Here is a 20990-nt window from a genome sequence, read left to right as displayed (position 1 = left end):
GCCTTTTAAAGGCAAGCTGCTCTTTGGGGTCGAGCTGGACAAAATTGTGACCGATCTCGGCACGTCTAAGGGCAAGAGGTTACCAGAGGTCAGGGCTCGGGCCAGTGCTCGCCCCAGTATCTCCAGAGGACGGTTTCAGGAAGCCCGTCGGTACCGCCCGGGCAAGTCGGGCTCCTCTGCCCCCTCTTCCTTCAAGAGGAACTTCTCCCCCAAGCAGCATTCCTTTCGCAGAGACCGCCGTCCCGGAGGTGCGCCCTCCGGTCCTCCCCCAGGGTCTCGTACCCAATGACGGGGTCCTGGTCCATGGCCCAGTGCAGATTGGAGGGCGCCTGTCCTTGTTTCTGGGCGAGTGGACCAGGGTAACTTCAGACGCTTGGGTGCTGGAAGTCATCAGAGACGGCTACAAGCTAGAGTTCTGCCGACCCTTAAGAGACGGGTTTGTACTCTCTCCCTGCAAGTCTCCGGTCAAAGCTATGGCAGTGCAGCAGACATTGGACAATCTGATCCGCCTGGGTGCGGTCGTTCCGGTGCCAGAAAATCAGCTTGGCAAGGGACGTTACTCCATTTACTTTGTGGTACCAAAGAAAGGAGGTTCTGTACGGCCTATCCTCGACCTCAAAGGGGTCAATCGGGCCTTGAAAGTTCGGCACTTTCGCATGGAGACTCTCCGCTCTGTTATAGCGGCAGTGAAGGCAGGGGAGTTCCTGGCATCCTTGGACATCAAGGAAGCGTACTTGCATATTCCCATCTGGCCTCCTCATCAACGCTTTCTGCGTTTTGCAGTCCTGGGCCGACACTTCCAGTTCAGAGCCCTCCCGTTCGGGTTGGCTACTGCTCCGCGGACCTTCTCCAAAGTAATGGTGGTCATCGCGGCCTTCCTGCGAAAGGAAGGAGTACAAGTCCATCCTTATCTGGACGACTGGTTGATCCGAGCCCCCTCTTATGCAGAGTGTGGCAAAGCTGTGGACCGGGTGATTGCTCTTTTGAGCTCCCTGGGGTGGATCATCAACTGGGAGAAAAGCCAGCTGCGCCCGACTCAGTCCCTGGAGTATCTGGGAGTTCGATTCGACACCCAAGTGGGCAGAGTGTTCCTGCCGGACAATCGGATTGTCAAACTTCAGGCTCAGGTGGACCAGTTCCTAGTAGCCTCTCCGCTTCGGGCTTGGGACTATGTGCAGCTGTTGGGCTCTATGACGGCCACGATGGAAGTAGTGCCCTGGGCCAGGGCTCATATGAGAGCACTACAACACTCTCTGCTGCAGCGCTGGACTCCGGTGTCGGAGGATTATGCTGTGCGCCTTCCCTTGGACCCAGCAGTGCGCAAGGAGCTGAGCTGGTGGCTGAAGACAGACAAGTTGTCTGCAGGGATGCCTCTTGTGACCCCGGAGTGGATTGTCGTCACGACGGACGCCTCTTTGACGGGCTGGGGAGCCCACTGCTTGGGAAGGACAGCGCAGGGGCTCTGGTCTCCTGCAGAGGCAAAGTGGTCTATCAACCTCCTGGAACTCAGAGCCATTCGGTTGGCGCTTTTGGAGTTCCTCCCGGTACTGGCGTTGAAGCCAGTACGGGTCCTGTCGGACAATGCCACGGCTGTGACCTATGTCAACCGCCAGGGAGGTACCAAGAGCGCCCCTCTAGCCAAGGAAGCCATGAATCTATGCCAGTGGGCGGAAGCGAACCTGGAACAGCTGTCAGCGGCCCACATTGCCGGAGTCATGAATGTCAAGGCGGACTTTCTCAGTCGCCATACCTTGGATCCCGGAGAGTGGCAGTTATCGGCTCAGGCGTTCTTGGACATCACGAAGCGCTGGGGCCAGCCGAGCCTAGATCTGATGGCGTCATCGGCCAATTGCCAAGTGCCGCGCTTTTTCAGCAGAGGACGGGACCCTCGATCTCTGGGAGTAGATGCTCTTCTCCAACAGTGGCCGACACAGGAGCTTCTCTATGTGTTCCTGCCCTGGCCCATGTTGGGCAGGGTACTAGACCGGGTGGCAAAGCATCCGGGCCGGATAATCCTGGTGGGTCCGGACTGGCCCAGACGTCCCTGGTATGCGGACTTGATCAGGCTCTCAGTGGACGACCCTCTGCGGCTGCCAGTGGAGCAGGGCCTGTTGCATCAGGGTCCCGTGGTGATGGAGGATCCCTCCCCCTTTGGTCTTACGGCCTGGCTATTGAGCGGCAGCGTCTGAGGAAGAAGGGCTTCTCAGACAAGGTCATCGCCACTATGCTGAGAGCGAGGAAGCGCTCTACTTCTACTGCTTACGCCAGGGTTTGGCGTACCTTTGCAGCGTGGTGTGAAGCAGGCTCACTTTCTCCCTTCACTGCTCCAATTTCTTCAGTGCTGGCGTTCCTGCAAGAAGGTCTGGAGAAAGGCCTGTCGCTCAGTTCCCTTAAAGTCCAGGTAGCGGCTCTGGCTTGCTTCAGGGGCCGCCTGAAGGGTGCTTCCCTGGCTTCGCAGCCAGATGTGGTACGTTTTCTCAAGGGAGTTAATCACCTGCGCCCTCCTCTGCACTCAGTGGTGCCTGCGTGGAATCTCAACCTGGTGCTAAGAGCCTTGCAGAAGCCGCCTTTTGAACCCTTGTCGAGGGCATCTCTGAAAGACCTGACGTTGAAAGCAGTCTTTTTGGTGGCTATCACTTCAGCCAGAAGAGTTTCCGAGCTCCAGGGACTCTCATGTCGAGAGCCTTTTCTGCAGTTCACTGAGGCAGGAGTGACTATTCGTACAGTGCCTTCCTTCCTGCCCAAGATTGTTTCTCGCTTCCATGTGAATCAGCAGCTTTGTCTCCCTTCCTTTCGTAGGGAGGACTACCCAGAGGAATACTCTGCTCTTAAATTTCTGGATGTGAGACGAGTCATCATCAGATACTTGAAAGTGACCAATGATTTCCGGAAATCGGATCATCTGTTTGTCCTGTTTGTAGGTCCTCGTAAGGGTCTGCAGGCTGCTAAGCCTACAGTGGCACGATGGGTCAAGGAAGCCATTGCAGCGGCTTATGTGGCCGCGGGGAAGGTGCCGCCTATTCAGCTGAAGGCTCACTCCACTAGAGCTCAGGTGGCCTCGATGGCAGAGGCCGGGTCCGTCTCCTTGGAAGAGATATGCAAGGCAGCAACTTGGGCATCGGCCCATACCTTCTCCAGGCATTACCGCTTGACTGTGACTGCTCGGGCGGAGGCCCGGTTTGGAGCTTCAGTGTTGCGGTCAGGGATTTCAATGTCCCGCCCTGGATGAGTACTGCTTCGGTACATCCCACCAGTCTATGGATTGATCAGCATGATGATATGGAAGGTAAAATTATGTATCATACCTGATAATTTTCTTTCCATTAATCATAGCTGATCAATCCATAGCCCCTCCCAGATATCTGTACTGTTTATATTCTGGTTGCATTTCAGGTTCAAGTTTAGTCTTCAGTTCCTGTTCAGGAGGACTTCGTGTTCAAGGTTTTTCAATTGGATTCTTCAAGAGTTGAGACGAGTTTGTGTTACAGTGAGCTGCTGCATTCCTCTCCCCTCCGTTTTCGGGGCTGGATTGAGACATAAATTCTGCCGGCGCTTCCTCCCGCTTCGTGCGGCTGTAGGGCAGCTTTGTACCCCTCCTGCTTCGGCGGTGTTAGGGTCAGTCAGCTCCTCCCGCGGTTGCAGGATAAGCCAGATCCCCCCCGCATCGGCGGGGTGGTGTCCCTCCCCCGCTCCGCGGGGATGAGCTGGACGGATTCCCCTCCCCCACTTGTGTGGGGATGAGCTGGGTTAATTCCCCTCCCCCGTTTCGGCGGTGGTGAGCTGGGCAGAGTGTCCCTTTGTGGGTATAATTCTCTAAGTGCTGAGTCCTGCGGATGGAGCTTGGATATCGACATACTGAGGAGTTTCCGGCAGCACATGACCACATATAGGGAGGCAAAAGGATTGCTCTCTATCTCCACCTGCTGGTAGATGGACACAACCCACCAGTCTATGGATTGATCAGCTATGATTAATGGAAAGAAATTTATCAGGTATGATACATAATTTTACCTTCCCTTCTGCTTCTGATATTGGTTCTTTAATTATGTGATTAGTTGCAGTTAAAAGTTAAAGTTTAATCAAAATACAGCCCTAGATTTGGTGAATAATGACATTGATATATATAGCACTTAACAAAAACACCAGATCATGACATTAAATGACAAATTGTGTGTATGTATGTATACGTATGTGTATATATATATATAGCTTGCCTCAGTGGTGCTACTCATTGAACTTGACTGTAATCAACGAGATTTACAGCACCCAACTCATCATTGACAACCCAATATCCTATTTGCTTAACTATAATTATATATTTCTTCTCATAACTTGGCTGTCATAGCATTCTTAACAATTATTGTATCTTTTACAAAACTTTCTTAAAGAAAGTGAATACTAGTCAGGGGCTGGATTGTCCGGCATGCATGTTTCACTGCATTCAGCTGTATCAAGGACTAATCCCCTAAAAAACCAAGCAGAGAGGAACAAAATTTTATTACATCTCTGCATGAATTCAGCTGCCTGTCACCCTTAGTATAAAACTGTATCATATACCTGTAGCATAATGCTGCAAATTTTACCAGACCAAAAGTTCAAATGCAGTAAAAATGGCGGCAGCGTCTATCCAATTTAAATCTTTACGTTCTGATCTAATATGCACATTAAATGCTACCCACAGGAAACCGCTTCAAAGTAAAGATAGCCACTCAATCTCCAAATTTAGCCCCCTTGGAGCTACTGAATTAAGTTGGAAAATCCAACGTTGCTACTTATAATTCAGCTGCCTGCCCGAAAAACCTCCCTCCTGCCCTGCTTCTACTTGATCTATTATACGCCATCGGATGTCAGATATTGAATGTTCTGCTGACAGCCAATGTTGCACCAGAGGTGCCTGTTCATTACGAGTGGAAATTCTAGATTTATGCTCTGTTAAACAAGTGCGTACTGGATGACTGTTGCAGCTCACGTATACATTCTCACACGGGCAAACTATGATGTAAACCACATTACTGCAATTACAAGTTATATGAGTGCATGATGTAATTTGAATTTGAGTAAATGTATCAATCCAACTTGGTCCTGACAGTGCAGGAACACCATTGACAATGTCACATGATTCATGTGCATTCATACCTATGGCATATTAAATATTCACCTATATTCTTGCCCCTAGAGTAAGCAATAGTAGGAAAATGTGTGAATATTGAATGTAATTGAACTATATGCCAATGAATTTTCATAATGTTCACCAACTGCTTGGCAGTCCTAGAAAATGGTAACACACAAGTGAAAAGTTCTTGTTCCTTCTGTTCTGTTTCTCGAAGAAGTAAGTCTCTATGATCAAATCTAGCTCGAAGGTAAGCCTTCCTAATAGCCATACTGGGATAACCCCTCATTAAAAATTCTCTTCTTTAAACAGCATTCTTCTTATATTCTTCAACTGTAGAGCATACTCTCCTCAGGTGCAGGAACTGGCTTACAGGCAGATTATACTTCAAGGAATAAGGATGAAAACTTCCAAAGTGTAGTAGAGTATTGCGTTCCACAGGTTTACATTACAAAGTAGTCAACAAAGGACCTTGTTTATAAATCCACAATCCCAAATTTCTAACTGATGCAAATTTGCAGTCATAGTGAAATGAGTATTCGGATCCAACCCATTCAACCAGCTGACAAAATTATCTGGGTTTTGCCTAGTATCATCCTACAGGAAGAACACATCATCCAAACAGCATTTCTATAATAGTACTTGTTTAAATTGGTCAGCTGGATAAATATTTCTCCAAGCTACCTATATTCAGGGTGGCTACTGATGGAGCCAGCGTAGCTCTCATCGCTACCCCCTGTGTCTGTAAGTAGAATTTAGAATGATATTCAAATAAATTTTCTTTAATCGCCAAAGTAGCCAATGTCATTAAGAAATCAGCCAAAATTCTTTTGGGCTGAAGCGCAAGATTGTAAAATTTCTGATATAACATCCAAAGCTCCTTCTTGAGGTATTTTAATATAGAGAGAAGTAAAATCCAAGGAAACCAACCACACTGTAAGAGAAATATCAGAAAGGTTATCCAAAAAATGAATAGGGTGAGCCGAATCTTTTAGATCAGATGATATTTTAACCGTCTCCTTTCGCAAAAACAAGATTTTCAGTAGTATGTAGTGAATTATGATGAGTTGTAACTGATGGCACTGTTTTGTATAATAGAAAATCAATAAAAATGACTTGGAAAAAGAAACGTGTCCACGAATTGTGACAATGGTTCCAATACTGAATGTTTTGTAGAAACAATAGGTTGTCCTGGTGGATGCATCATATCCTTGTGAACATTTGGTACAAAATAAATCTTGGGTGTTACTGGATGTTGTTCCATCAAAAACTTGACTTCCTTAGAAGTCAACATGCCTTGTGTCTCATCTGAAAGACTTCTTGCTTTGTCATCGCCATCAGCCTAGGAGTAGGATCCTACTGTATCTGCCAGTTGTCACATAGCTTCCTGTTGGTAATGTGTTTTGTGTTGAACCACTGTGGCCCCTCTTTTATCAGCTCTCATGATGATCAGTGTCTGTGAATTCTGCAATTGCTTCAAAGCCTTAAACTCAATCTGAGATAAATTCTGAAATCATCTGCAGATCATCTGCATAAAAGTATGCAGTATGGATCAGCATACTATGTTTAGTGGTAAAATATATATAAGAACTTATATTTGATTTTTCCCTCTTTTTCTATTCACAGGAAGGAGCTTGAAGCCTACAAAGGTAATTTTCTAAACTCTTTCTAATGATGTTTTGAATTAACATGTTATTTAGGGGCCATTTGCTAATAGGGGTGTAACTGGGAGCATCCATTTAAATGACCTGAGACCATTCTATAATATAGCTTTCATAAGATTACCCCAGGACCAGCTCCTAAATTTTGTTATAGAATAAGTAGTGTGGCCCGGTATCATCACACCTAACATTGAGCTGGCATAGGTGCAAGCACCTGTTGTAGCAGGGAAGCACATAACTTAAATTATTCTGTAAATTACATGCCTAAGTGGGAGCCTCAACTATGTCCCACTCCTACTCTATGCTGTGAATGCTCCCTTTGCAAATACCTGCAATGTAAATTGAGCAGGATTTTGCAGAATAGTGCGTAGGCGGAATATTGTTATTTACGTGCGTATGTGCAAACACATGCACATATATTTCATTCTTAATATTTTTGCATGTAACACATGCATAAACGTGAATGCCTGGTTTATAGAATTGTCCTTTTAATGCATTAACACCATTAAGTGTAGTAAATTGCTCCCTGAGTAAGAAAAAATGGCAAAGTTCATACTTACCATTTTCTTTAAGTATTGACTAAAAACTCACTATTCTTCCTTACAAAACTCTTTTAATGTTCTTTGATGCTCACAAAACATTAGTTTGTGGTGCTTGATATCTTCTTTGTTGAGCTAGATTTTTCAGTGTATCAATCGGAGCTGTTGCAGCTTCAGTTGAGTGTTCTAGAGTGCTTTGCTACATACTAGGAAATGTCATTCAACTAAGTACTCGAATAATTTTCATCTACATCTACAACCAGTGGATTGTGAATTTAATTGTAGCAAATGGCCTTAGGCTATACTAGAGAGTTGATTATGCCTGTTAGAAAATAGTAGGCTAGCTGAGATACGTATGCCTTTTGTTATTTGCATTGAGAATAGTCTATGTCCATGCTGCTGTAAGTATTGCAGCACACTATATCTGTCTCGTTGGCATTTGTATTATTGAAAATACCGCTTTACATGCATTTGGACATTGTGTACATGAGATTGTGTACCCTGATATCCATTTTCCTTTGGATAGACTTGTTGACTCCTGAGGCAGGCACTTGTTTACCAAAACACAGATCTGCTTCGAGTCTGATTAATAAGTCTACCCTTTTACCTTGAGTTGGTATTTGATCGGTCCTCCTCTTTTCCTCTCTCTGTCTCGTGAATATAAGTTCACCCTAGTAATCATTTTTGTCTTATCTTTTGGAAAGAGGATCACCAGTTACACATTATAAAGGTAATTTTTTAAGAGAGCATTTTCTGGAAGGCGCCTGTTTTATAAATTCACTTAGGTGTCTGTGTCCTTATAAAATACTAGGACAAATTCTGCAGAAATTGTGCCTACATTGAAGGTGCAGACATTATATTTTACTGCATACTTTTACACAAACATTTTCTAAAGCACATGCCTAAATCAAGACTCTGCCCATGTTCCACCCAAAGCATCCCCAAGTTATGTGCATGGCCTAATATTATAAGATCTCGTTTACATGCATAAATCAGTGTTTTATGAGTGAAAATGGTTCATAAAATTATCTTCCATTTGTGAACAGGTGACTTTCTATCCCGTATCTCATTGTTATGGCTCTCAGTGTTTGAAGATACATGTTGAGCAACAGGGGAATGACACTAACTGTTTTGACACCCCGACTTCCATTTCTTTCACTGCAATCAACGCAACACTAACCATCGTCTGGCACTGTCTGTTTGCTAAGAATGATGCAGTATATTGGATCACAGTTCCTCCCAAGACTAAAAGCCTGTATCTAATCAATAACTGCTTATGGCAAACAAAATGAAATGAAGGATCATACATTTCATAAAACAAGAGCCCACGTGATGCTGTATATCCATATTAGTTTAGCACAGTTGCTTTCCTATCTTGTATCTAATTTGTTTCTGGACAAATATATTACTAAGCCGAGTGAGCTGATGGCTTCTAAGATGAAGAGAAAGGCAAGACTAGTGATGACAAAATTGTGGAGGGGTGCAGCCTGTGCTACTATAGCAGATGAGCACACCTTAGCCATGGTTGATGCCTTGGATCAGAGGCTTGAGAAGCTATCAGGGTAAATCTCTTACTTGGAGCAGATGCTTGCTGACACAATGTGGTGCACTGGTGAATTAGAGCAAAGAGCCTCACAAATCGAGGACACTTCTCACTCCATGTTTGAGACCGTTTCAGTGCGCCAGACCCAGCTGCAAGTCTGCTCTGAAAAAATGGAAAACCTAGAAAATAGATTGCATGGGAACAACCTTCAATTTGTGGGCTTTCTGGAAACTTTACCTGAAAAAGTTTTGTTTGGTATTTTGGAAAAATGGATCAAATCTGAGCTGCCTTTGAAAACAGCAAATCTTTACCTGGAGAGAGCGCACCGGATAGGGCTTAAGCAAGAGGGGGGTGGGGGGCCCTTTGACCATGAGTCATTATTGCCAAGGTACATAACTACAACCAGAAAATGGAGATTCTGAGATCTTATAGGGAACGGAAAGATTTGTTCTGCTACCAGGGCTGACCCTTAAAAATCTTTCAAGATTATTCCGTGGTGTTGCTAGACCATAGGAGAAAATTCATTGCAGTGTGTGCCACCCTTTATGAGCGAAAATGGCGTTTTATGCTCTTGTATCACTGAAAATATTTGTTAATGGAGATAATTTGATTCAGCCACGGAAGCACAGGATTTGGTAAACAGCTTACCTTTTTCAGATGCCACGGTGAAATGAATGACACTGTTTCTGGTAGTATTGTGCCTAAATTGGATTGGATGGCTGATGCAGTGGTGTAGCTAGGTGGGGCCACGGAGGCCTGGGCCCCTCCCCCCCAAATTTGCTCTGGGCTCCTGGTTGGCTGGCGGTGGTCCCCAACCCCCACCATCTGAAGACTCGTCCATCACGGGTCTGTGGCAGCACTGCTGCATTGCCTGCCCTGCTTTCTTTTCCCCTCACATCAGGGACGCTTGTTTTAGTGAAATTGAGCTTGCCGAGAGAGCAGGGCAGGCAATGCGGTGGCACAGGAGACCAGCGCTGGACGAAGTCTTCAGCTGGTGGGGGTTGGGGACCCCCACCAGCCAAGATGTTTACAGCGGCAGGGGCGGTGGTGACAGGGCAGCAACCAAAATGTGCCCCCCACCTTGGGCTATGGCCCCTCCCTCCTCGAGGTCTGGCTATGCCCCGGCTTTGATGGTTATCAACATAAGTTGTATATATCACTTCTGTGTATGCTTATACTACTCCCACAAGAATTCAAGGGATATCTGCTTAAAATTGCATGTCGGGGCACACCTGACTTTTTTCTTTTTTATCTCTTGTAGCCGGTGTGGCAAAGTGTTTCGTGGTATACTGCGTAGTCATTCCCATACTCCACATTTTTGGTGTGGGAGTATGGGCAGTACCCCTTAGGGAGATAGATCGGGGTGGTCTTTGTGGGGAGGGGGGCTGGGAAGGGAAAAGGACAGGAGAGCTATATGAGACTGTGTATCTCGGGGGTGGTTTTCAACATCTTGTTATGTTTCTACTTCACTGTGGTGGTTTGCTTCTTTGGTTTCTTCTGCTGCAGTTGGAGTTGCAAAAGACAATTGTTACTTTGTAAGTGGAAAAATCAGTACCTATCCCTGGTACTCTGTCAGTGGGTAGGGGTTGTGTCCTTCCATGTAGTGTGTGGGTCTGGTTGGTTTGAGAGGCCTTGGGTGGAGGCTGGCTGCCCGAGGTATCTCCTAGTGACTATTATTATGCCTCCCACCTGCTCTTTTTGAACCTGTCTATGTCTGAGTGAACATTTTGACTACTAACATGGAATGTGGTGGGAATAACATCACCTATTAAAAGGAAGAAAATATTAACTGTCTTGCAGCATCATAGGGCCAACGTAACCTGTTTATAAGAAACCAGATTGTTGGACACAGAACATCAGGAACTTAATTCACTGTGGGTGGGTGAGGTCTTTTATGCATCCTCAGGACATCGAAGAGGTGGAGTGACTGTCTTGTATAGGAAAACACTACGGTATAAGGCAGATCTACTCTTTAGGGACCCAGATGGTTCAAGTGCAGGGCTCTATTTATTTATTAGTAGTGTATGGATCTGATGTAGGAGGCTCAGCTTTTTACAGGACTTGACAAAATCGCTAATCATTCTTGGAGGTTTCAACTTAATGATGGTTCCTTTGGTTGATACCTCCCTCGTACAAACCATCTGGGGACTTCACCACATCTCCTGTTATTTTTGTAAGTCCCTGAACCTGGTGGATGCATGGCACCTTCTCCATCCGGGAGAGAGGAACTACACACGTTTATCAAGGGCACATGACATTTATGTCTAGACTACCTTTTGTGTTCTTAATAGTAGCTTTGACTGTGTCAAGTCAGTGACTATTGGGCTGGAGGAAATCTCAGACCATACGCCTGTGTGGGCAGATTTGCTCTCGGATCCTTACTATTCTCAACCTAGACTGTGGAGATTTCCCTCTTAGCTTCATACCCAGACAGATTTTCATGTTTTGGGATACTGCTAAAGCCATCCTCAGGGGCAACATTATAGCATATAGCATGTGGAATAAGAGGATATACCAACAGACTAATCCACAGTATGAAAACGACTGTGCAAAAATGTTTGATAGGGAAGGAAAAGCCTCAAAGAGCTCGAAACCTTGCACATTTAAAGAGCTGAGTTGATCATAGCGATCGGCACTTCATCATTGGCAAAAACCTTCCCCACAATAGCATTTATGCTTTTTGTGAAAAATCCTTGTAGAAAATATTCACTATCCTATAACGTTCATAGTCTAACTAGTTACTGGTAGTGCAAAAATAACATCACTTATCTCAGTAGAAGTCAGGTAGAATACAGAGTGAACATCGGAGCCGTTTCTTTAAACTCTCTGCGCCCCTGGGCCAACGATGGCCAGCGTTTCACATAGCTGCTTCAGGGTCCCATACGGCGGGGTATTTTTGCATAGACAATGCTCAGGTTCCTCAGAGCCTATTGTGTTCAATAGGCTCTGAGGATATCCCAGAGAATCATAGCCTTGGAATGCTCTTTGAGAGCGGACTGAAAAGCCTATATTCAATGTCCCTCCACATCTAACTTGGAAGCGGTTCAGACCACACAGGTGACTTTGAACACCTTATTGCATAAGCGTACTGTAAAAATGTTGAGGTACAGGAATTATACATTTCACAGATTTGGTAATAGGACAGGCAAGCTGATTGCCCACGTGGTAAAAAAATTTGAATGGTCATAGGATGATCCTGTCTATGAAAAATGCATGGGGGCAGCATAAAGTGCAAGCACCTGACATAGCCCAAATTTTTTATACTTATTTTAAGCAGACATACTCGGCAGGAAATTCCTTATCATCCGAGGAAATCCTAGATTATTTTAGGAACTCTCATATGTCTCAGTTGCCTCAAGAAGCGGTAGTACAGATGAATAGGCCACTACAAGCTAAGAGAATGTGGTAAAGGTGGTTAGCTTAGCTGAAGACCAGGCTAGGGGAGACAGTGAGACACATTAGGAAAGATGACTGACTCGTCACTTGTCTTTTAGATTGTAAGCTCCTTGAGCAGGGACTGTCCCTCTATGTTAAATTGTACAGCGCTGCGTAACCCTAGTAGCGCTTTAGAAATGTTAAGTAGTAGTAAGATGTTTTTAGCCGTACACCACTTTCAGTGTTACGAAGTGCCTTATCTGCGTGCTAGTTTGGACTGGAGAAGGCCTTCAATATGGCTACCTGGCCCTTCCTTTTTCACACTTTAGAGTACTTTGGAATTCAGGAATGGCTGTTAGGTGCTATTTGCATATCAAACATATAAATGGCAAGAGGCGTACTCACTCGCAAATGCACAGTAGAGACCCTCTTTGTCCCGCCCCCGCATCAATACGTGATGACGGGGGCGTGACAGAGAGGGAACCTGCGCACCTGCGAGTGAGGGAACCGCCGTCGCCACCGCTCCCCCCCCCCCAGGGTTGCCGCTACCGCTCCCCCCCACCCACCCGGAGTCGCTGCCGCCACCCACCCTCCACCCAGCCCGGGTACCTGGCTTCACTATTCAAACCGCTGGAACGCAGCACACAGCTCATCTGAGCTGCCGTTGGCCTTCCTTACCTGCCTGTGTCCCGCCCTCGCCGACGTTACGTCACATGAGGGCGGAACACACGCAGAGAAGAAGGAAGGCCGACTGCAGCTCAGATGAGCTGTGTGCTGCGTTCTGGCAGTTTGAATAGTGAAGCCAGGTACCCGGCCCGGGTGGAGGGGTGGCGGAGGGGACTCCGGGGGGGGGGGGGCTTTCAACCCCCCCCCCCTTTCCTTTACTAGCCCGTTTTTACGGGCTCAACGGCTAGTTGTATATGAATACAAAGGCCTCTCATAGTAAATGGTATCAAGACAGAGGCATTTCCGGTGGAGGTCGGCACTAGATAGGGTTTCCCCTTGTCCCCACTACCTTTCTTGATATCCCTTGAACCATTATTGTGTAACCTTCGACAAATAAGGGAGGTGGAGGGAGTTCACTTGGGCACGGTAGAAATTGAAGTATTGGCATTTTCAAATGATTTCTTATTAGTATTGACAAACCCACAGCCCCCATTGCCCAATACGTTATCATGTTGCCCATTAGCTTAATTGCAATATCTTCTTTCTTACTTCTTCTAAATGTAAATCCATTCTCATTTCCCCCTGTGGCAGCAGCCCCCCCTCCCAATCCATTGACAGTCAAACCCTCTTGTATAGAGACTCTGTCAAAAGTTTAGGTGTCATGTTTGATTCACAGCTCACCTTCAAACTACAAATAGATTTGGTTTTTCATTCTTCATTCTTTGCCCTTCATCACCTACATGCTGTTCACCTACTTATCTCCTCTTCTGACCTGTATCTCCTTATTCTTGCCCTTGTTATGTCCCGCCTAGATTACTGTAACTCACTTTACTCGGGTTTCCCTCTTTACCTCTTCAAACATCTATTCAGTCCACTGTTGTTAGACTTTTAAACTGTGTCAGCTATTTTGATCATGTCACCCCTCTCCTCTGCTACAAACACTGGCTTCCTGTAACTGTGTGTGTCGAATACAAACTTCTCTTGCTTGTTACAAATCTCATCTTCCAGCTTCCCCCTCCTACCTCAGTTCCCTCATTATTCCCTACACTCCCCTCTGCTGTTTCTGCTCTGCTGACCCTCCCCCTGCTCTCAGTTCTGCATTTGAAAAACTCAAGGAACTCCACTTTCAGATATATTGGTCCTAAACTCTGGAACGATCTGCGGCTCCATATCAGAAACCAACCAACTCTCACCTCATTCAAGAAAATGCTTGAGACTTACCTTTTATCAGAAGTTTTTATTTTTCCCTCTAGTCTTACTTAGCAATATACCTCTTACTCTCTCTTTTCTATTATCTTTCTCTTATTCTTTCTTCCCTCTGACTTTCATTTTAAATTGTAAACCACTATGTTGCCTCTGCCATGGCTATTATGCAATATATCAAGTGCTATAAATAAATAAATTTAAGATACCCTGGTTGAGATACATCTAGTTTGTGATAATTCTCCAAAAATGGTGAGACTTGTGCCTGAACGATTCAATCCAGCTATTTAGCCATTCATTAAAGGCTAAATAGTTCTTCACTCAATGTGTAATTAAACTCTGGAATTCGTTGCCAGAGAATGCAGTAAAAGCAGTTAGCTTAGCGGGGTTTAAAAAAGATTTAGATAGCTTCCTAAAAGAAAAGTCCATATGCCATTATTAAAATAGACTTGGGGAAAATCCTTCTTATTTCTAAAATAAGCATCATGAAATGTATTGTGCTGTTTTGGGATCTTGCCAGGGACTTGTGATCTGGTTTGGCCACTGTTGGAAACAGGATGTTGGGCTTGATGGACCTTCGGTCTTTCGCAGTATGGCGATACTTATGTACTTATGGACGTTAGCTTTCATAATTGGAGACATCTTATGGACTGTTTTACAAAGTTGACTGAATTGACTTTTCAGGTCTCCAAGTATATACCCGATTTGTAAGGATTTATTTATTTCACCCTTCAAAAAATAAATCAACTGTTTGAAGGCTTTCACCAGAATACAATCATAGGTCTGATTTTTCCTTTAATGGTATTGGATCTCACTTGCTATTACTAGTACAAAAGCCTCCAACTCTTCCCCATCATTGTAGTTTCTTATCTCTGTCATAGACTTATTTTTCCTTTTGTCCCAGAGACTCCTGAAGCTTCAGAACTTTTTCTACAAAAAGTGTTTGAGCAAAATTTGAATGTTGTGACAAAAATGTATTTTCATAATTCAGAAGATCACAGTTGAAAGAGGTTAAAATAAGATCTAGAGAATTACCAGCATTGTGGATAGGTTCATGGATATGCTGGAACCGTCTAGCATTGAGTGCAAAAGAGGATGAAGCAGCATCAGAGGGGGGGGGGGGGGTAGATTGAAATCACCCAGGAGAAGAAGGGGGTGATAAAGAGCAGTGCATTCCGATGTGAAGGTAAGTAATTCTTCAAGGGAGAGAACTGATGAGGAGGTGGTAGATAACAGCAGAGAAAAATGGGAAGGGGAAAGTGATGCAAATGAATAGAGCCTCAGAGATAAACAGTTTGAATGAGCAAGTGTGATATTAAGTTTGGCAGAAAAGAAACAGGGAATGTCGCCACCATGACAGGCAGGGCAATGGATATAGCAAAAGAGGAAACTAGAAGGGCACGTGTCAAGTAGAATTGCTGTATTGCCTGGCCGAAGCCAGGTCTTGGTGGCACAAAAAATAGCTAGATAAGTTCAAAGAGCAGGTGGGTCTTATACCTAAGCAAGCGGACGTTAATAAGAATGATTCTAGGAGGGTGCGGTAGAAGGGTGAGGACAGAAGAGGGAGAGGCAGATGGGGAGGAGAGGGTTGAGGTAGGTATGTGAATGAATATTAGTTGATTCAACAATCGTATTTAGCTGTTGAGACACCAAAAATGTGTTGACAGTCACAGAACACTGTGTGAGGTTGTTTGGGTCAGTAAATTGGTACAGTATTTATTTATTTATTTAATTTTATTTTATTTACACAGGTTTGATATACTGCATGGGCCATTGCTGGGTAAGACAAAAATCTACCCATGTTCCACACATTGATTTGCCTTGTCTGATATTAACAAGAGAAAGGCAAGTGGAAATGTCTTTAGAGTGTGCATTATTTATTGAAAAAGCAGAAGTACAACAAAAAATCAAAAATGGATTACGTTGGATGTAAAATTAAGTTTTAAGTTGCTAGTAGTCTGGTCCAAAACTCATCAAAAGCATTAGAACTTGCAATATTCACAGTGGGAACGCTGTGTAAGAAAAAAAATAAGACAAAATAATGGAAAGTTCACAAGCAGCAATGCCTTTAAATGCTAAGCAGTCTCATCACATAAGTGATGGCAAGGAAAACAAGGAAAGAAGTGTACAATTCTGAAAATTTAAGGGGCTTCAAAAGCTACAGGAGGGGCAACATTTAGCAGTGATGTGAAGATCAAACTGGAAGCTTTATATGCTTGAACATTTTTCAGCAGCAGTTCACAATTCTCCAATCAAATTCTAATATAGCAGGAGCAGAGAGGGAAGTGGCAAGATAACGGCAAGGCTTCTGGCAGTGTGAGTTCATGCTCTGACTGTGCCATGGTTCCATAGCTTTTACATTTTTTGCTGCTGTACTTTGTGATGCCCCATACGAAGAGGAAAGGACAGGTCCAGGCAGTTTCCTCTTAAGCCCTGACCTCCTCGCCGGTACAGCAGCGTATAGAGCAGTACACCTTCGGTACCCCTATGAGTACATCAGGAGGCCCCGCTGTATTGGAAGGCATGGGAGAGTCTTCCGTTCTGGAGCTGGAGGTTTCTCTCTCCCCTCCTGATGCCAACCCTTCCCTGTTTCAGCAACTACTCCTGCCGAGTCTTCAGGGTCTCAGGAGACGGAAGGTGCTTCTTTGAGCCTCAACAGAGGAAGGTGGTTTGGAGAGAAAGTCGACTCTGAGGTCCATTGAAGGGCTTGGTGCCCTCCACCTGGGTCACTATGGGGCACATCTGGAAAGGCTTTCAATCTTTAAACATCTATGTGGCTGAATCTACCAAAGAGGTAAAATCATTGTATTTTCATTGTCTTCTAAAATACAAGATTTGATGTCTGCTGTGGATATTTTTAATCTTGATAGTGTAAATCAGTTTCAGTGAATAAAAGAAGATGTAAAAGACTTACAAAGCTTTAAAACAGTTACTGCTAAGGATAAATTATTTCTTCATAGGAAGATGGAGCAGCTTGAAAACTATAATAGGAGGTTAAATCTTCATCTTCTAAATTTTCCTAAGAGAGGAATCGATATCAGATGTAGCAGAGAGAGCTACTTTGATTATATCTTTTGTATTTGAACAACACCTTAATATTGTGATGAGGAAAGGCTAAAGTGGCTAGGGCACTTCAGCTTGGAGAAAAGATGGCTGAGGGGAGATATGATAGAGGTCTATAAAATAATGAGTGGAGTGGGTAGACGTGAATCGCTTGTTTACTCTTTCCAAAAATACTAGGACTAGGGGGCACACAATGAAGCTACAAAGTAGTACATTTAAAATGATTTGGAGAAAATATTTCTTCATTCAACATATAATTAAACTTTGGAATTCGTTGTCAGAGAATGTAGTAAAAGCAGTTAGCATAGCTGGGTTTAAAAAAATGTTTGGATAGCTTTCTAAATGAAAAGTCCATAAGCCATTATTAAAATGGACTTGGGGAAAATCCACTGCTTATTTCTAGGATTAGCAGCATAAAATGTATTGTACTGTTTTGTGACGTTACCAGGTACTTGTAACCTGGATTGGCCACTGTTGGAAACAGGATGCTGGGCTTGATGGACCTTCGGTCTGTCCCAGTATGGCAATACTAATGTACTTTACTTTCGGAATACTAAGATTCAGTTTCATGGTCAAAAAGCTTGGATGTATCTTGATGTCACCAAATCTACTCAAGAAAGAAGGAAAGCTTTTCTCGCCATGAGACAAGAGTATAAAAAGATATAGGAGCATCTTCTTTTATTATCTTACCCATGCAAGTGTTTAATTAAATATGGTGGGATTCATTATGTCTTTGTTTGCCCAGAACAATTGCAGTCCTTTTTAAATGGGAAGCGAGCTCCAGGTCAGAAGATCTAGGTTCAAGTTGGACAATGAAGAAGATACAAGGTTTATTAGTCCTTGTTAAACCTTTACCTTTCTTTTTTCCTGTGGTCTAAGGAGGCTCCCCCCCCCCCTTTTGTTACACTTTGTTGACTCTCTTTATACAATTTTCTTTAAGTTATAGCTGTTTATTTCCTTAGAGAGTCTTTAAATGTTAAATATTATGAGTATGCCGTTTTCAGAACAAGTGGATACTTGTTTACTGTAATTTGAAAGTTTTAAATAAAAGTTTTTAAAAAATATAACGCCATCAAGTTATTGCTTTTCATAGATAATAACCCATACCACTCAACTTAGGGGATCTCTCTGATAGTGTTTTTGGAGAGGTACATAATCTTATACTATCAGGCTTATTTTCGAAAGAGAAAGGTGCCCATCTTTTGACACAAATCGGGAGACAGGCATCCTTCTCCCAGGGTCGACCAAATTGACATAATCGAAAGACGATTTTGGGTGTCCTCAACTGCATTCTGTCGCGGGGACAACCAAAGTTCATGGGGGTGTGTCGGAAGCGTAGAGAAGGCGGGACTGGGGCGTGCCTAACACATGGGCATCCTCGACCCATAATGGAAAAAAGGGCATCCCTGACGAGCACTTGGGCGACTTTACTTGGTCCATTTTTTGTTATGATCAAGCCTCAAAAAGGTGGCCGAACTGACCAGATGACCACCGGAGGGAATCAGGGATGACCTCCCTTTACTCCCCCAGTGGTCACCAACCCCCTCTCACCCTAAAAAAAAATTTTTTTAAATATTTTTTGCCAGCCTCAAATGTCATACCCAGCTCCATGACAGCAGTATGCAGGTCCCTGGAGCAGTTTTAGTGGGTGCAGTGCATTTCAGCCAGGCGGACCCAGGCCCATCCCCCCTCTACCTGTTACACTTGTGGTGGTAAATGTGAGCCCTTCAAAACCCACCCAAAACCCACTGTACCCACATGTAGGTGCTCCCCTTCACCCCTTATGGCTATGGTAATGGTGTACACTTGTGGGGAGTGGGTTTTGGGGGGCTCAGCTCACAAGGTAAGGGAGCTATGCACCTGGGAGCAATTTGTGAAGTCCACTGCAGTGCCTTCTAGGGTGCCCGGTTGGTGATCGTGGCATGTGAAGGGGACCAATGCACTACGAATGTTGGTTCCTCCCATGACCAAAGGGCTTGGATTTGGTTGTTTCTGAGATGGGCATCCTCGGTTTCCATTATCGCCAAAAATCGGAGACTACCATCTCTAAGGTCGACTTAAATGTTGAGATTTGGGCGTTCCCAACCGTATTATCGAAACGAAAGATGGTCGACCATCTTTTTTCGATAATACGGGTTTCCCCGCCACTTTGCGGGGAAATCTTGCGAGGACATCCTCGGGAAAACTTGGGTGCCCTGTTCGATTATGCCCCTCCACGTGCATCCAGGAGCAACAGTCATATTCATGGCATATTGTATGCAGCAAACAATTCGAGGAACAACAATGAGGTTGATGAAGTTAAAACATAATGAATCCCATTGGAAATGTTAGTAGGTCCTGGAAGGGACTTGGACCATCAACTTTGAAAGAAGATGCAGCATGTATAGGTTCATACCATCTAGGGTTCATTCCAAATGGAAATTAGTCTGCATATTCAACTGAGCATAATGACGTAAGAAATAATGTCAAACTTGAAGATGATATAGAATTAGATGTGAACAAATTGCTACAATAATAGATAGAAGACATGCCCAACTGGAATTGGAGTTGAGGAGGAACAGAATATAGACGTTCCACCCACATCAGTTAAACACAAAACAACTATTAGAATCCTTTGTGCACTTTGAAACAGGTTTGCAGATTTTTCAGAGATAATCTTCCCAATATGAAACTTAAACCTAGATTTCAGAGGAGTAAATATAGAAAAATGTAAACAGATAAAGACCATTCCCCCCCCATATTCAAAAGCATTTAACCAGCCAAAATTGGCACCTGGCCAGTTAAATGCCCCATAGCCGGCTATCTGAGAATTTTCAACGGGACATGGACAGCCATGACCCACTGAAAATTTGTGGTTAACAGCTAGCTATCCGCCATTTTTCAGCATGAGTTTGGCGGCCATGTTTGGCCACATGAATACCTGGAATATCTTTGGATGGTTGAAACTTAACCAGCCAGTGCTGAGTATCGGCCGGTTAAGTTTCCTCAGGGGTCATGGAGTCAGCAATTTTTAGCAAATAAACTTTTTGATGCTTTTACTGCTTTTTTGCCTTGGTTGTTTGAAATTTTCCTTGCTCTCACCCCTGTTGGTGCTGTTTGACTTTTTGTGAGACTTGTCATGACCACTGTTATCAATTGGCCCCAGGACCATTACCTCCTGCACCAGATGATGTCTAGAATCGTTACTCCACCTTGTTAGTTGCTGAACCAGCTGCTCCCTAATGCAGTCCTTGATTTCATCAAAGAATTGTACCTCCCTACCATGCCCTGACGTTACATTTACACAGTCAAAATCACCCATTATTATTGTGTTCCCCAGTTTGTTAGCCTCCCTAATGTCTGATAACATATCTGCATCTGTGTGTTCATTATGGTGGACGGTAGTACAGTCCTATCACTATCCTTTTCCCCTTCACACATGGAATATCAATAGGGATTCCAAGACGTGTTTTGTGTCCTGCAGAATTTTTAGTCTGTTCGATTCTGGGTCCTTCTTAACATATAATGCTATCTCTCCACCAATTCGATCCACCCTAACACTGCAATATAATTTATACCCTATCACAGTGTCCCACTGGTTATCTTCCTTTCACCAGGGCTCAGAGATACCTATTATATTTATCCTTTCATTTAGTGCAGTAAATTCTAACTCTGCCATTGTATTTCTTAGGCTTCTGGCATTTGCATATAGACATTTCAAACAATGTTTGTTCCTATTTACAACTTACTGAGCAGTTGACTGTGATAATTTGCAATCTTGAAAATCTGTCTGCTGTTTATTTAAAAACACCTGGTCTACTATGGTTTCTATTGCAATCTCACTATTTAGA

At 44.1% G+C, this 20990-nt stretch overlaps 1 protein-coding gene across 2 annotated transcripts in view; it reads left to right on the top strand.

Annotated features, from left to right (window-relative positions):
• The window catches only part of DTNBP1 (dystrobrevin binding protein 1), a 212977-nt gene that overhangs the window by 80795 nt on the left and 111192 nt on the right, over positions 1-20990 (top strand). For both annotated transcript variants that reach the window (XM_030211246.1, XM_030211254.1), the window contains one exon: positions 6737-6759. In XM_030211246.1, coding sequence (XP_030067106.1) covers positions 6737-6759 — 23 coding nt within the window. The remainder of the gene's footprint in view (positions 1-6736; positions 6760-20990) is intronic.

The sequence above is a fragment of the Microcaecilia unicolor genome, chromosome 1 (assembly GCF_901765095.1).
Source record: "Microcaecilia unicolor chromosome 1, aMicUni1.1, whole genome shotgun sequence".
NCBI classification, from domain to species: Eukaryota; Metazoa; Chordata; class Amphibia; order Gymnophiona; family Siphonopidae; genus Microcaecilia; species Microcaecilia unicolor.
The sequence above is the reverse complement of the archived record's forward strand: the minus strand, read 5'-3'. Positions and strand labels throughout refer to the sequence as shown.